At 41.3% G+C, this 17,910-nt stretch overlaps 1 protein-coding gene across 1 annotated transcript in view; it reads left to right on the top strand.

Moving 5' to 3' along the window:
* The first annotated feature begins 15,144 nt into the window (after nt 1-15,144).
* The window catches only part of AGPAT5 (1-acylglycerol-3-phosphate O-acyltransferase 5), a 56,882-nt gene continuing 54,116 nt past the window's right edge, over nt 15,145-17,910 (top strand). The window contains exon 1 of the mRNA XM_048936985.1: nt 15,145-15,570. Coding sequence (XP_048792942.1) covers nt 15,352-15,570 — 219 coding nt within the window. The 5' untranslated portion in view covers nt 15,145-15,351. The remainder of the gene's footprint in view (nt 15,571-17,910) is intronic.

Here is a 17,910-nt window from a genome sequence, read left to right on the forward strand (position 1 = left end):
TGAGCCTGATCTGTTGGTCAGGGAGAATAGACAGTGGTCAGCTCATACTCTCATTCACAGTGTTCTGTTTCAGAATTTAGAGGCCTGCAAGATCACTGAAACAATTCTGCTATTTTTGATAACAGGAACAATAACCACAATTTTTGGGATGCAGCATTCCTCCCTCCTTGGAAACACCATTGAGAATGCAACAAGGATTACAGTTACTTGGGATAATCCCAGATATTTGTGTGAACTCAAAAAAAAAAAAAAAAAAAAAAAAAAAAAAAAAAAGCATTTATGTTTCTCAGCCTATTTTTTTTCCTTATAGTCTTAGTTTTTTAGTTTTCAATTGGGACTCCTTTGTTAGTAAGTATTCATTTTAAGAGCCATAATATGAGGAGCCTGGTCCCTGAAGCAGCAATTTCATTCATCTTCTTTTCATGCAGGGTTTTACCTTTGCCTGTCCCTATCTCTGTAGAGTATAATGCAATTCACTCTAATGTATTCAACCCAAAAATCTGCTCCTATTTGGTATGGAGCAAGGTCGCACAGAACCCCAAAGCCAAGCATGTGATTTACAAGCCAAATTAATATGCTGGGAGGGGTTGGTTCAAGGAGAACACTCAGCACTATTTTAGGTAACCTCTAATCTGTAGCTGAATGTGGAAATAAGCTGAGCTAGGAAGGAGTTAAATGATCAAGCTGAAATGTTATTTAAATATAATGAATTAAAAGCTCCAGCCTAGCTGCAAAGAATTAAAAAAAGGGCACAAGCTTGGCAATGTTCCTAAGGCAGTAAAAGCAGTGTTCAGAGAGAAGGAAATCTTTGTCTGAATGCAAAAAAGGAAACTCAAATTGGCAAAATGGAGCAAGGAAAATGTATCTGGGTGATAGCAAGCTGAGAGAATACAAATTTCCCTCAACACAAGGAGAATCTCCACAAACATTTTAGTATGGCCACTGTCAAAGCTCTCATAGTGCAGTCAAGGTGAAACCCCAGAAATTTCATAGCCTATTTTTAAACCATCATTGAATTTTTAATTCTTTCTGTCACATCTCACTCTCTTGTTTTCCATTCTGAAGGAGAAAGCTCATTTACTTCTTCCTCATTTCTCTGTGTTATAAGAAATGCTGCCTTACAACTGAAATACACTTCCATGGGTGCCAATGGGGCTTTTGATGATTATTTCAGTAAAACAGGTACATGGTCACCAGCCTTCCTGGGAAATCTGCAGGAAGTGGAAAGGAACCTTAATCTCTTTCCTTTTCAAAGGAATGTATTATGTCTCTACATCCAGGTGGAAGCTGGTCCATCTTGGGTCCAGTACTCTTCAACATTTTCTTCAATGACCTGGACAGCAGGATTGAATGCACCCTCAAAAAGTCTGCTGGTAACACTTAGCTCAATGGCACAATTGATACAACAGAAGGAAGGGATACCATCCTAAGGGACCTGGACAAGTGTGAAAGTGAGCCCATGGGAACCTAAAGAGTTTCAAATGAAAGATTTTGTACTTGGGCTGGAGCAATCCCAGATATGTGTACAGACTAGGAGAAGAACTCGATGAGAGAAGCCCTGTGGAGAACAACTGGGGGGTTCTGGTGGACAAAAAGCTTGATGCGACCCAACAGTGTGTTCTCACAGCCCAGAAGATAACTGTATCTGGGCTGCATCAAAATAGGGGTGGCCAGCTCTATTCTGCCCTACTTGAGGCCCCATCTGGAGTACTGTGTTCAAGCCTGGGGCCCCCAGCACAACGGGGGATGCAGAGCTGTTGGAGCAGTTCCAGAGGAGGGCCACAAAGATGATCAGAGTGCTGCAGCACCTCTCCTATGAAGACAGGATGAGGGAGCTGGGCTTGATCTGTCTGGAGGAGAGAAGAGTCTGGGGAGACCTCATTACAGCCTCCCAGAACTTAAGGGGAGATTATAAACAGGAGGAAGTCTGTCTTTTTACACAGTCTTATAGTGATAGGATAAAGGGGGATGACCTTAACTAAAAGGGGAGATTTAGATTAGGTATTAGAAGAAAATTCTTTTCTTAGAGGGTGATGAGGCACAGATTGCCCAGACAAGTTGTGTTTGCCCTATTCATGGAGGCATTCAAGGCCAGCTTAGATGGGCCCTGAGCAGCCTGATCTAGTAGGTGGCAGCTCTGCCCATTACAGTGGGTTGGAACTAGATGACTTTTAAGATGTTTTCCAACCCAAGTCATTCTATGATTACATGATTAGCTAGAGGTGTGAGAATACACCGAGGTGGTATGAGTGCCATGGTACGTGGTGTGAGTGCCATGGTATGAGGAGCGGTCCCACCTCCTTCTCATAACAAACATAATACCGTATGGCATGACTACCCTTTTTATCTTTTTGATGGGTTAGTTTTCTGTGGAACTGGGTTCAGCTTGCGGTCACACAACATCTGAATCCTCCATCAGGAAACAGTGTGTGAACACACGGCTGAGTGCAATGTACTCATTCCATCCAGCTGCATCAAACGAGATATAAAGTGTAAACGCCTTATAAGATATGTTCAGAGGCTTCAACACTAGGCCTTGAAGGACTCCAGTGAGTTTTTATGGGATGCAATTAATTAGATTGTTCAGTACCCCTTTTCTTAAACTGTAAGCCTGCCTTTGAAAATCAAGTGGGGAAAATTAATTCGGTTTCTTGGAGGCCTGTATTGCTTCAGAATGCATTCTTCCTCCCACCTTGCCTTACAGTGAGAAAGTCTCAGCTGAAGACTGGAGGAGGATGTGTGCTACTCTGGAGCTACAAAGTCCTCTACTGCCACTAGACTGAGTAGGCTGGATGGAGAGCCCTATCAGTCAGCATGGTAGCTGACAGGACAACCCACCCCACTCCACAGACCCCGTGGAATGGTTTTTCTGTGATTTCACTTTGCCTTACACGGCCTTGCCACCCAGTTCACAGCATGGCTGGCACAGAATTGCAGAATGAAAAAGACGGAAGTATCTTTGGACGTCATGGGTCCAACATCTGCTCAAGCTCAATAATAATTGAGCTACAGCAAAACTAATCACTTCCTGTAGTTCTCTTCTCTCTGAGAAGAAAATTAAAGCTTCATCCCAACTGGGAGTAAAGGGACATTCCTCCCCCACTGTGAATACAATAAAAACGTGTCATGGTACTTCTAAGGAAACTCCATTTAAAATGATTGTCTCTGTTGAACTGCCTGTAAGGAAAGACCCCAAAATAACCCAGTGAACATCCAGTTCAATTCATCATTGTTGTTTGTGACCAATGCCAAACACATCCGAGAAAAGGCCGTTACTTGCATAAATTCCTGCAATCGTATGAACAAGGAGAAATGTCTTCCTGGCCTGGTCTTTGGCCAACGATACATTAATAGCCTTTGTAATTTTCTTTTTGGTACTGTAACCACAGAGCTCTACACTGAAATAACTAGGACGTTGGAGATTCCCTAAATGTGTTCCCATGAGAGAGGAGTTTGTAGTTAAGTTTTCAGATCTCTGGTAAATTGCTCAGGCAGGAATTTAATGCCATTATTCTTTGCAGTGGCAGGAAGAAAGAAATCACCAGATAATACTGGAAACTGATTCCTCCAATTGGTAATGTGATATTACATGACCTGCTGATATTTCTTACTGCCTTTCTATTTTCAAAGAAAAGTGGATGAGTGATTCCTATCTACTGCTCTGATAGTGATGGAGGAAACAATTTGGAAATTATCAGCTTTTATATGTGTATGCTTATTTCTCCTGTAATGTAAGGATGGAAGTTTAACTGTGTTCAGCACTTTTACAGCAAGTTTTTCTTATGAATCTAACTTTAGTTTTACAGGACTGAGTTCTGTGTAACTAAGGAGTATGCTTGAGCTGCATGGGAAATGTCTTGTTTTTAATGAGTTGCCAACTTAATGACCTGTGGGATTTCAAAGTTCCTTTTTGGTTTTAAAGGAAATGATTAATATATATTCTGTCTTTAATTATGGTGCTATAATTCCATTCCAAAAGGAATTCCATTCATTCTTTTCTTTGTTTAAGTGTTTTACATTTATGACTGTTAGATAATATATTCTTATAAAAGGTATGTCTCTAAAAGAGATGTATAATATTATCCACTTTCAAAATGAAGATTGATGACAATAATGGTGTTCCTCACTTTTGAGGCAGAATATTTGGATTCTTACTTTAAAAAGTATATACACGTTGTTTAAAAGATTGCTTGATTAAAATAATGTAGATTTACATGGAACTAAATGACATGGCTTCAAATATCTATTGATGTAATACCATCCCATATTTTTTACAATAACAATAGAAAATTATAAAACAGGAACTCTCATGTGGATATTTTTGTTGATATTTAATAGACTATTTTAGCCCACAAGTACATGCCCTTTGTTAAATTTGGGTAAGTGGTATTTACAGTACACTTCAGAAAGCAAGTCTTAATTTTGCTGCTCCGCCTGCATAATCTAAAGATTTTCTAGTTCTGAAAATAGAAATTATTGACTTCTTTTTTTTTCTGTTTTTGCCCCCAGTAACCAGGAGAATATCTTTCTGATTTATTTAACATTTTCTATACTCACCACATACAGAACTCATCCCTGCGACTCAGCCATTTTGATCCCTTGCTTATCAGCCAGATATTTGTCAATGATCTGTGAATTTCTGGAAATTAAACTCTTTTCCTTGGCTATCCTTTGTACCTAAGGAGAGCTTGATTTTTCAGAAACTTGATATAGAAAAACTCTTTTTTAAAAAGTGCATGAAAAGAGAAAAACAAACAAAAACGTGGAGATGCAGAGTACCTTTCTCCCACAGCTTACTGAGCTTCTGTAGCCAGCACCAGCCGCCTTCAGCTGTGCATCACCAATGACATCTAATTTGCTTTCCCAGATGGTTTGGCCTATGGATCAAGATCCACACCAAAACATGGGTCTAACTTAGCACTAACTTAGCTTCCATGACCACAAATCTTTCTTTCACACACCTCCCAGATCTTTGTTTCTTTAGGGTTTTGAACAGAAAAAAAAGATGTGGAAAAGATGTGAAACTTGCATTTGCTAATGCAATTCACAGCTTCTCATGGGCTCTTCTCATTCCTGCCAGAGAAAACTGGCACTTGCCCCAACAGCAGCATTGCTGTGAAAAGAACACAGACAAGGAAAGGACCGTCCCTATCATCAAATCCCAGTTGTCTGCTGTCTATCTCAGGACCATGTCACATAATCCATTTATAAATGTATCAACATCCATCTTAAAACTACCAGGAATTGTTGCTTTTCCATTACCCAGAGACAAGCTTCCATTATCTAATAGGAACACCTAGTATTAATCCATAAGTTTATAGACTTGAATTTTGCATTACATTTAATTCCACTGCCACTTCCTCATTTATCCAGTTAACTGTAGGCATTTTGCCTTTATAGAACCGTATCAGGAAGGGTATAGTTTAATAAGCTGATCTGCTACACAAGAACTGCATTACTGTTCTGTTAATAAACAGAAACTACTCTTCTACCCTAGGAAAGTTAGTGACCTTCCTATTACTTCAGGCAGGAAACTATGCCTGCTATCTCTGCTAAATCAGTGTGCCCGAGTCTTCTGCTAGAAGGGATGAGCAAAGTACAATTGCAATAACGCATTACCACATGGTTATGAAAAGAAGCATTGAGGTAATTTTCACAAATGCAATTGTGCAGCCAAGAAAAATTCTGCTACGCTAACCAACATGGTTATAACCTAATATATCAACTCAAGAGCCTGAATGGTTAGAGATATTTGGAAAAATAGCCAAAAACATAAGTAAGGCTGATTTTCTGAAGCTTTTCCTCAGCCATGCTTCAAGAAACTCTGCCTCTGGTTTAACTGTTAGCTATATAAAAAATAAACAAGACAAGTAATTCAGTAAAAAAGAAATGATATTTTAATTTCTCTTTAAGTAAGTCTGTGGTTATCATAATGATTTCATTGTGCCCACAGGTGAACCTAGCAAAGGGAATCAGTACAGTGACACACCACTGTGAATGGCCATGCCATTACAGCTTCCTCTGCCCTCATCCAGCTGCTCAGCTTTGCACCACTAGGAAATAACCTACTTTTGTGGCAAAGTCATTACAGAAAGCATTTAACAGCATCAGCCTCAAGACAAATCTTTGAGGAACTGTGCTTTCACGTTAGTTCTCTTTTCTCTTTCGAGTTTCTCATCTTGCCTGAAGCTTTAACACTAATTTTCAGGTTCACCACATTTAATAATCTTCGATCTGGCACTGCATTGGGTCCTTTATAGAACCTGATGGCTCTATTGCATTTTATTGGTGACCTTACAAAAGAAAGACAACACATTTGTCTGGCATGAATTACTGTCACCAAATGCATTTTGAATTTGAACCTTTTTTACAAACTTTCCAGAATCACAGAATGGCTGAGGTGGGAAGGGACCTCTGGAGGTTTTCTGCTCCAACCATCCTTCAGCTTTAGCAGCTAATTGCCCATTTAGCCTCTTTAATCCTTTTTTCCACCAAAAATAGATTTTAAAGCCCTGTGAAGTCAGACTGACAGACTATCCAAAATTCTTTTCCTAAATATAGTACCATGTATTGATATAATTGAGACCTTGCAAGCTGTGGATTCAGTGTTATCTGTTTTCTTCATGCACGCAGCACATTCTGCCTACCCTCAGCAGACTATGAAAGCACTCTTGACAGAAGAGCAGTAATTAAAAAGTCAATAAATTCCTCTGTCAAGCATTTCAAATAGATTAATAAGAAATGAATAAATTCTATATTACTCAAAGTAGAATTGGATGACTTCACTTAGTTGCATTTACTCTGGAATATATTACCAATCGCTGCTGTACCAATGCTGCAGTTCCCTGAAGGTCTCTGGGGAGCAAGGCCATAATTTCTGCAGTTTGCAGCATTGATTCCCAGCTAAGTTTCTGAATTCTCTTTTCCAACAGATAATTCAAATGATTGTGTCTCAGAAGAGGAGTTAGGCAGATGTCAAAAAGTGTAGAGCTGTGGCATATCACGTCCTCAGTTTTACAGACCACAGTATATGTTGAAGATTATCCTTCCCTATTACACTGCAGCCACTCTTGAGAGAACAACACTGCTTTATCTTTTCTTCTCTCTTCTCACATACTGTTTCTTTTAGAATGTCTTCTCAGACATTATGCCACTGGTCCAGGGGTGTTAACACATGATTCATCACTTTGCTTCTCCCTTTCTGGCTGCCTTATTAATTGTTCTGCTCTGGACAGGGGAAGATTTCAAGCCTGGACTTTCGGAACTTGTTGACAAAATGGGGATAGTGAAGAAAAAAGCAATTAACATGTGAAGGATTTAGAAAATGTAGTCTATAAATAGAATATTGAAGAAATTATATTTGTTTGCTCCACAGTAAGGAAGACTGCAGAGAGTTCAGGGCAGATGTCTGGTAACAGCCCTCATAAAAGATGTAGAAGACTAACTGGGTATGTTTGAGATTTTCTTAATGTACTGCGTCTGAAATAGATCTGTCAGTTTTGCACTTCTATGCTTTAGTCTGAAGACAGAAAGTCATTACCATTGCCATCTGACAGACATGTTGGGCCTGGGGATTTCAGTATTATAGCCTTCGAGCACTGAAATGGTTATTTTCATGTATATATCTGAATAATTTTATTTTTCTTGAGTACTTCCCTGAAGGATACGGAGCTAAAGGTGGTCTATAGCAAAAGCAGGGGCAATTCTCCCTGTTACATCTATTCAGTCACAAATTATGCATGAGCATACACAGATTTATGACTTTGCCTGAGTGTACCTTCCCTGGATCTTTTGTTGTAGGTCTCCAAAGAATGAAGATGAACAGAGATTACATTTGCTGATGTTAGGTGTATTATTAAAATATTACTTATATTATCTTTTTTCTTCACTGTTGCAATGTCAGACAAGGACATCACCTTCCCTCTACTGGGAAAGAGAGAAGACAGAGCGAAGTTCAGCCAACTACTTCCATGTCTGTTCTTGCACTAGGGTCCCATCATTAGGCAAATTGTTTGAGAAATGCATCAAGTGTTTTGGAACTGGAAACTGTGATGAAAGCATTGTGTGAGGCAGCGAGAAGACTAACTAACTGCTGTGTCTGTCTTCCTTCTACATGGTTTATTGCTTCCTAAGCAGACTGTTATACCTCTTGCCTTCTGCAGCGCACCAGCATTAAAGCAAGACAGTCCTGCTCTAAAAAGCTGAACAGAGAAGAGCAGCTTTGCTCTGCAGAAGACTGATATTTCAGAATGTGGTTTCTTTCTGTCTGGAACAAAACTCTCTTTAGAAAAAGAGCATGACTCTGCAGCTCCTAAGATCTGCATGAGGTGGACTGCCCTAGAATCATGAGCCACGAGAGTGCCCACCCAGCAGGCTGCCCCATAGGTGAGGACACAGAGATCCCCAGCCATCAAGGGAAGAATGCTTTTGGACACCCTGAGAGCCACGGCTTGCAGCACTTCCCAGGTCTCTGCCAAGGAACCAGGTCAGCAAACTGTCAGGAAGCTGGGTACAGTTCTCATTAAAACACTAAGTTTTGATGACTCAGCAAATGCTCAATTAAAAACATGTCAGAAATTTTCCAATCAGCTATACTTGTAATCTAAACAAATAAAGGCTATGGGGAGGAAATAATGTCCTTACTTTACAGCAGAGGGACTGAGGCACAAAGATATACCAGGTGCTATAGAAAGTCCATACTTGGGAGGCAAACTTAGATTCCATGCAGTCCCTTAACTGCAAGGGTATCCTTCCTCTAAACTTAATTAATTTGCCATTACAGTGACCATGTGATATAAGTATTACTTTCATTTTATAAATGGAAACCAAAATAACTTGCAGAACAGCAAATAGGAAGCCTGTATTTGAGCCAGGACCACGTTTCTAATACTGCTAAGCTTCAGTAGCAAGCCTACCTCTTTCTTCCATGGACAACATAAGCAGACAAGATATGGTCAGTCCTGGTGGATGACCTTACTTACATAATCATGCTAACTGTACCAGTGGTGTATATTCCTATGACAAAACTGTTCTGCACTGTGATTATAGTAAAACTATATTGCCTATACAAAAAAGTTGTTTTGTTATGAAAAAAAGCCCTTGTATGTAGTTGTGGGTAGGACAGAACTAAAAGTTGAACTAGAAGGAGGTAACCAATGCTTCCCTAAAATCTCATACATATAATTCACCCAGCTTTTCTGGCCCTGCTAAGCACCAGGTACAGTACATAAGCTCTCCCAAATTGTTTATTATCCCAAGACTTTTAGACAACTGTAAGCAAAGATTAACTTTGTCCTTCAACTGGGTTTCCACTCTGAGCACAAGCACAAGCCTATCTGCAGACCCTGTAACATCACCTGATATTATAGTCAGTGCATGTTTTACTAATGTTCTTTGATTTCAAAAGTTTGGCCCTTTCTTTTATCTTTTATCTTTGCTTATCTAAAACTTGGGATTGAAGTTTCCTGAAGTGAGTTCTAGGGAATGCAGTTAGCAAAAATATGTTATTCTGCTGGTATTAGAATCCTGGCAGCCTTTTCCTCTTCTACCACTTCTGTTCTTTAAACAGGAATTTGAAAAATGATAGTGTAGCGGGAAGCATTGGATGCAACTTCTGTTACTATTGTGAAAATCTGCTCAAATTTGGCTAAACTGGAGGCAGGCAAACAGGCTGAGCCATGGTACTTAATTTCTGCTGTTCTCCCAGTGTTCTCCATGTCCACCTGAGCACTCAAAGAAAGAGGTCACTCACGTTAGGTTCAAAGAGTGGAAGATCGACCAAAGGAATAGGAAAAGACATAACTAGATCTGTTGGTTGAGGATGAAACTGTACTGAGAATTGTTAGAGAAGGGCTGGTCTGTGACCAAGAAGGCAGGAAGTAAAAATTAGAAATGCTTGAACAAGACTTTGGCATAGAGAGGAGGGGATAACAGGATTAGGCTCCCAAGGGAAATTAAGAGCTAACTAGAATTCACCAGGAAAAAAAGAGACTGACATTGTGTAAGAAATGTGACTGGGATGCACAAGAGTCATGGGAGTAGAAGTAGCTAGGTTTGCCTGGGAAGGAAATTGGAAAGCAGCATGTAGAAACAGAGCAGCACTGAGAACAAAGGATGCAGTTTGGAAGTGAGACTGAGAGTCTGAAGGGTGAAGGCTGGAAACATGGTAAGGATTCCTTCTCTGTGAAAGGACAAAATTGGAGGCTGATGAAAGGTGCTGTAGATCCAAATGATGTGGAAAAGACTGTGTTCATAAAACATTTCTTTGCAAACTCTCTTAAGAATCTGGAGAATCACAGTTTCTCAGGGTCATCAAATATGTTTTAGAATCATTGGCAAAGTGTGTTTCTCCTCTTTTACTAGTTTGGTTTAATTACGGATAAATCCTACGATAGTGAACAAAATATCTCACATGAATTTTCAGTAGATATTTTTTGTAAAAGAAGAACAACTTGCAAAAAGTGAAACCTTAGAAGTAAGCAAATGCCATGACTAAAGCTGGCTATTCCTTCATGACAGAGAATAGAGTACATATGGAACAAAGCTCAATGAAATTAAATATGGAAAATAGTCTAGAGGGAATATTATAGAAATGACAAAAAATCACAAGTGACATAGATAAGAGAGTGGAAAGGGATTTTCCATCTTTTTCAATACAAGCTCTAAGTTAAATAAAATGTAACTACAATGAACAAATTTAAAAACCAAGGTGATTTTACTGCTTGCTACAGGATATTGTGCAGGCTAAAAGGCTATACGAACAAAGAGAAGAATGGACAGGTATGTGTAAGATAAATTTGCGGGTGATTACTGATGTGTATGTAGAAGTGAAACCTGAAATACAAATGGGATGGACATGGAGAAGGCTGGAAGAGCATGGGAGAGGTTTACCCTCTCCTTATTCCATCTGCATGTATATGCAGTTCTTATTCAATTGTAGGTGGGAAAAGTATAGCCAGGCAAGAAGAGGTTTTACAGGAGACAGAGAAGGACTGAAACCTGCCTCAATTAATGTACATCTCAAGCCAAGTTTCCCTTTCAATAGTAAAGGTACGATGCAGAAGAATGTGTAAATCACACTTTGAATGCAACCATACCCACTGCCATCCAGGGGCATAAAACAGCATATCTTGCTGTAGGATGTACAGTTAGCTAAAGACTTGTTTGCTCTCCTGGGCTCCTCATAATTTTCTGGTGGTAAGGGACATAGTCTCTGAGCAGCTCATGGGAGTGAGGAATGGAACAAACAACACAGGCATGTAGATGTGTTTCTGTTGTACAGCCTCCTTGTGTTCTCCCTGAGGGGCAGCCCAGGAGTCACATGGTGCAGGAGACCTGCAAGGTAATGTTACAGCAGTAATGAAAGATGATCATTACTATTACCCTGCATTACTAATACCCTCCTCAGTGATGGGAGGTACAAGTTTGATAGCCTCAACAAACTGAATCCATGTCTAAACTAGTTGTATACCCATGCAGGTTGATAAAATAGGTGATATTGGCTTCTTTCTTGGCCACACTTAGAAAAGCAAGAGTATTACCAAGAGAGACTTCTTTGGGTTGTGGAGCTCAAGCTGACAGACATATGTCTGAAATTCAGAATGAGATCCTGAGAGGCAGTTGTTGAGACACAGTGCTGTCCTCAGCCTTTTCTTTATTTTTATCTGACTTTATACAAATACATATTGAACCCACTCATTTTAATCAACTTCCTGCTCAGACTGCTGATTGCTGTGGATTTTATTTTTAATTTGTATTTAGTTCCCTGCATGACATGCACTTCATAGAAAACCTAAGTATGTCTTGGATTCCAGGAACTGAATTAAGATGTTTAAAACTTTATTTTGATCAAAGGCCTACTTTGGCCATAATATCTGTCTCATTTCTCAATATAAAGAGAAGTAAAACCAACAGATCATCTCACAGGATATTGTGGAAGATAATACCATCTACATAGGATAAATTATAAACCTCAAGGCAGTTTGATGTGTATCTAATGCTATCTGGCTTTGCTCAGTCTAATTGATAATTAGAATGAGTGGGTGACAGAATTGTGCAACACCATCATGGGATTAGCAGCATGAGAAAATCCCTTAGCATTCTGAGTCAGTACTTAGAGGCACAGTTTATGGCTCCTTCTCAAGGCACAGTTTCAGGCATTTTTTACTATAAAATGAAATTCTGATGTTTTTCCAGAGTTTTGTGAGTTTGGACAGTTTAGAGGTAGCAACCACTGGCAGAAGAACCTATTGTTAGTTCACACAAAATTAAATTCACAGTGAACAGATTCAGATCCTTGGGTATGGCAGATGCATACCTGTTTCCAAAATTACAGTCTTGTTTATTCGTATTTCAATATTGTGGTAGAGAAGAAAATGAAATACCTCAACAGAAAAGGAGCCCTATTATGCTGAAAGCAAAATGCCTAGGAATTAAGTCACCTGGTAGATTGTCATTACAGTTAAGGAAGGTGTAATTAGGGCCTATGCTTTCAGAGGAGTAAAAATTGAAAACTGGAGAGAGGGTCAGAGCATTTTTCAGATTTTGTTCCCATAGTCTAGAATGTTCAATAGACCAATATTCAAATTCCCATGGCTCAATTCAGAATGATCTAGGATAAAAAGTGCCTATGAATTAAGAGAAGCAAGGAAGAAGGCAGCATTTCACATCTAATTATTGTGGCATATCAGTTTCTTGAACTGAAAAGTTAGGGTTTCATTCAGTTATAGACATTTCAACACCATATTATGGTATCATATTGATATAACTATACTAGGAGATGAAAAGAAGTGCTAATCCTTAGTGCAAGGGACTGTATATCTTCCATGTGACTAAAAAGTTAAAACAGTGCCCTTTACCTACACGTTTGATAATATAGACTTAAAAATGAAACTGTGTTAAAATAACCTCTTAAAAATAACAAATGACCAAAAGCAAAAATAAATTGTGCGTGTGCTTGTGCATGTCTGCTTGGTGTGGGATGATGGCAGATTAAGAAAACGAAGAAGTGTCACATGAAAAAATAAATCAAAAAAAAAGAAAAAAAGAAAGAGGAGGCATGATATAAACATGCAGAATGCAAAATGCAGCAAAGAAAAATCAGGCAGTCTTATCTGCTCACTGGTAATACAGAAGAAACAACACTCCAAGGAACCAAGGGGCAACCACTCTAAACCTGTAAAGAATGTCTTTTAATATATAATGAATTCAATGGGTATTGATGCTCAGTTTTATTACTGGACTAAGTCAGACTCAAGATAAGAATACACAATAGCCATGTATATAAACACACATACAAGAGGGCCTCTAGAATCCTAAATTGAAAGAATATTATTAAGGTTGCAAAGTAATGCACTTAACTATATCAGCAAATGACAGATTAAAACTGCTTGTTTGAGTTCTATGGAATCTGGTACCACGTTCCCACTAGACTTCTAATGCGTTCAGTGCACAGAATGTGCATTACTGCTTGCTGACCTTGGTATTTTATCTCCCATTTTGATCAATGCGTGCCTTCAGTTCTTATCTTATCTTACATGATAGTCAAACCATCCTCCAGTGACAGAATTGTTCATTTCTGCAGATTTTTTTTAATAATATCCAAGTTTTTCAGAAGTATGAGTGAACTTATCTCCACAGTAGTTCTATAAGGAAATATACGATTCTAAATATACAGAATCAGATGTCACAAGTTTATTCCTTCATACAAATGCTTTTATTCCTTTCACAGTCTCTTCACTATAACAGAGATTTTCATTCTGTTCACTTGAGACTTCAATCTCATCTCACAAGCTCACACTCTGCCTTTAAGTTCAGCCAGCTGAATTTCTCCACATTTTCTCAATCCTCTGCCATTTCCCAATTCTAGCTCACATTCTATTTAACAGACTGCTGATCTACATTTTCTACTTTTAACTGCAGTGTAATTAGCCAAGCACACCTAGCTGCCCTGAAACCTAGCCTCTCTGAAGTCTCCTTTGTGAAGCAGCATGTCTGGATCCTCCCAAGCCTGTCCCACCACTCCAGTTGCACAAGAGTGCTTCTTCGTGTATACCTCATTGCATCTTCCTGGCCTTAGCTTTACCTGCTCTGTACTGATTTGGACTACTTTCTCCATCCTACATTGTCGTGAATTGCTTTCTCTTCCATGTGGACATGCTGTAGGCAGCACAAAACAGGCTCCTTACTCAATTTTCCATCTAGCCAGTCTAGAATTGCCTGGAATATAACTGATAAGTGCCTGTCAAAAGAGGCCATGATGGGCAAAGTGCCTCTCCTGGTAGTCCTGAGCCAGGGTGGTGCGTTCACTCACTCAGTGGGGACAGAAATGTAAACACTGATGGGGACTGGCAGAACGTCTGTCATCACCTCCTTCTGGAGCAGGGAAAAAAGTGCTTTGTTAGAAATACAAAAGCTATGGAGCATGGAAAATGAGAGATCTCACTGCAGAGAACTTTCAATAAAAAACATCATAAGGTAAACAGCAGCTAAGGACAACAGCGGCCCACCCGAGTTACAGTCTGGCAAAGGGAACAGAATCTTTACACAAGGCACCGAGCACGCACTTCTTTTTAAAACGATATCTTTGCAAGCTTCAGGGGTTTTTGTACAAAACAAGGAGTAAGTACTTCTCCATGTACTCAGATTTCATACTAAACTTCCTCTTAGAGAACACACAGCAGCTTTCTACAGGACCTATCGCATTTTTGCATTTTCAGGGCTGCTGCTACAGGGTTACCATGCGGCCCGAGCTGCAACGTGAGGGCAGAGGAGATGCATAAGGGCTGTCCGTGTGCTCGGAACTGGTGGAAGCGACACATCTCCTGTTCTTAGTGCTGCACCAGCAGAAACCGAGAGGGTGAAAAAACCAAGCTGGCTTCAATTACACCATGCCGCGTTTAAACGTGCGCTCCTTGCAGGTGACAGAGCGCCTCGCTGTACCACCGGACACGCCTCCAGCACAGCTCCCGCGGCGCGGGGCTGCCGCAACCACCTCAGAGATCCACGGTCGGGGCTGCCAGACGCCCTCAGCACCCGCTCAGAACCGCCCCGCGCCCGCCCGGCCCGGAAGTTCCCCGCAGGCGGCGAGGGGCCGCCTTCCTGCCGGCGCGGCTCCTCCCCCGGCCGGGCAATATGGTGGCGGAGGCGGCGTTCGGGGAGCCGTGAGCCGGTGCCCGCTCCGCGCCTCCCTGCTGGGGGCGGCCGCTACTGCTGCTTTCCCCCTCCGCCCACCGGCTCTGCTCTGCCCTGCCCTGCCCAGCGCGTTGGCGATGGGGCCGGCGGGCCCGGCGGGCCGTGTCTGAGCGCGCTGCCCATGTGGGTGTCCCGGTGAGGCCGGGAGCGAGCGGGAAGATGCTGCTGTCGTTGGTGCTGCACACATACTCCATGCGTTACTTCCTGCCCGCCGCCGTCATGATGGGCACGGCGCCCACCTACGTGCTGGCCTGGGGCGCCTGGCGCCTGCTCTCCGCCGTCCTCCCCGCCCGCTTCTACCGCGAGGTGGACGACCGTCTGTACACCATCTACCAGAGCATGGTGCTCTTCTTCTTCGAGAACTACGCGGGCGTGCAGGTGAGCCGGTGGCGCGGCGCGGGGCTTCCCCACGGCGGCCGGTGGGGAGCGGCGGGAGACAGTGCTGAGCCCGCCCCGTTCCCTGGGTGTCCCGGGCTGCCCCCGCCCCCGGAGCTGCGCCCGGCGTGGGGAGGAAGCGGGCTGCTGCTGTGTGCAGGTGCGGGCTTCGGCCCTTCCCTGCGCACGTTAACGCTCGGAGGGCAGAGGCTCTGGGTGAGCCAAGAAGAGTCGTGCCCGTGTCCCGCCTCTCCCCAAGCGATGCTTTTCGCCGAGTCTCGGTGATGTGTTCGTTTTACAGGTTGGAAGCTGAAGGAACGTGACACCGGTCATGCGCTGTCAGTGCTCGGCTGGCAGCCTTGTTGCACGCTTGAACCATGCGGCCTGCTTTGCGCATCCACAGTGCTACGTTGGTAGTGGATAAAAATGTAACTGACTGCAATTGCACTTCGTCCATCTACATTACATTACTACACATTCCCACTTCTGTCACAGTTTACCTGCTGTTGGGTTTAGGCCTTTGTTTTTGGCTCAGCCATGGGCTGTGGTTATTCAGTACCTCAGAAAGCAGAGCAAGAAGGTTGAGGTCTAGAAGGCAGAGCTGGCAGTCTGTCCTGCCTTACCAGAGAGTTTGGGTGCAAGTAATAATGCTGCGCTTCACCATTTTCTCATCGCATGTTAAATGGTTGTAAGAACTATATATTTGTTTGAAATTTGTAAAGCAAATAAAGAGATTTCTAATTCAGCATTCAAAGAACGGTTTTAAGCAAATGATGGGTGTTTCCTGAGCCTCAGTCTGGCTGAGCATATTGAAATCTATATTAGTGTCAGCTTCTTGGAAGTCAAGAATAACAAGCATTTCCATGTTGATTGGCAAGTTACAGAGCTAGTGTAAATAGGTCCCTGATACTTGCAGCTTAATTATTCATCTCCTGTTTTATTATATGTTTATTTCAAAATCAGGCTCAGCCTCTGCTAATTTCTGCTCCTGAGCTGCAGCTGTAGGCCTGTTTAATAACAGCTCTCATGGAAACCCACAAAGGCAGCTGGAGAGAGAGCGCAAAATGGCACACTTTGACATCAGATTGAATGGAAAGAGTACAAAAGGAAATGAAGTCTTCTCTTAGCCTTCATTAGTTACTGATTGACTCAGCTTGTAGCTCGTGACACCTCACTCTTTCATCTTGTCCAAATCAGTTAACTTGTGATTAAAAAAAAAAAAAAAAAACAAAAAAAAAACCACACACACAACAGTAATTCACAGGTGAAGTACTTGGTGTTTTATCTCCCTTATTTTCTATCTTTATTGCAGGCATTTTGATGTATAGTAATGCACATCAGTAATTAGCTGCTGAAAGTCGCAGTGCAGTAGTCTAATTCAACCTCTTGAAAGATGAGGGAGCAGAAAATGAAGATATAAACTGTAACAGGAAAATTATTCAGGTTTTCTACAAAGAATGTGCACACAGTAGCAGCCACTTAGAACTTCTGATAAAAGATGCCTGTCATGTTAAAGTATAGAAAGGACATTGACAGCCAAAATAGACAAAAAGGCCTCCATTGTCTGCCTGTCTTTGATTACATGAATAAAACTTGGTTCATGAAAAAGAAAGAGGGGGTCTAGTACAGGTGATCAGTTAGAGCAGCGTGAAAGTAGAGGTGCTTTGTCAGTGAATGGCGGATGATCTTGGGAAAGATAAAATGGTACAGGCAGTGCTGAAAACAGAGCAGGGCCCACAAAACCAGCTCAGCATATGTCATCCGTTAAGATAGTAACTGAGACTCAGAGCTAAATAAAAACATGAAAAGCACGATATGTTTACGGAGAGGTAGGAGGGACAATCCTTAAGAGTTGTTTCATTTAATTGGGAGTATCGCCCATTTGCTTAAGGAAGAGAAAGAGAGTGTCCTTCCAGACTTGCTCATGCAAGAGCTGAACTTGTTTAACTTGAAACTCACAGTGGAAAGTTAAGCGTGTGCCTGAGTATTTGAGGTTGGGATAGTAACCCAATGCTTTAAGGCATTTAATTGGATGCAGAAGTGTAGCATCATTAAATGCAATCTCCCCTTCAGAACATAAGAATATTATGTCATGTACCTTCGTTAAAACCGCTGTAATGTGTTACCAGGATTAAGACATCGTAGTCTTAATAGAAAGCTTAGCGTTCTTTGGCTTGTTATGTTTAGTCCATTTGTAATTTTTCAGTGCTGTAGTACTCCAAGGCTGTTATGAATATTTGAGATGTCTTGTCTTCAAATAATTGCTAAATAAGTTGCAAATAAGTGCTAATAGGCCAAAAGTTGGTTTGAATCTTGAACATGGATTACTTTTATACTGAATGA

This window comes from Lagopus muta, chromosome 2 (genome assembly GCF_023343835.1).
Source record: "Lagopus muta isolate bLagMut1 chromosome 2, bLagMut1 primary, whole genome shotgun sequence".
In the NCBI taxonomy this organism is placed as follows: domain Eukaryota; kingdom Metazoa; phylum Chordata; class Aves; order Galliformes; family Phasianidae; genus Lagopus; species Lagopus muta.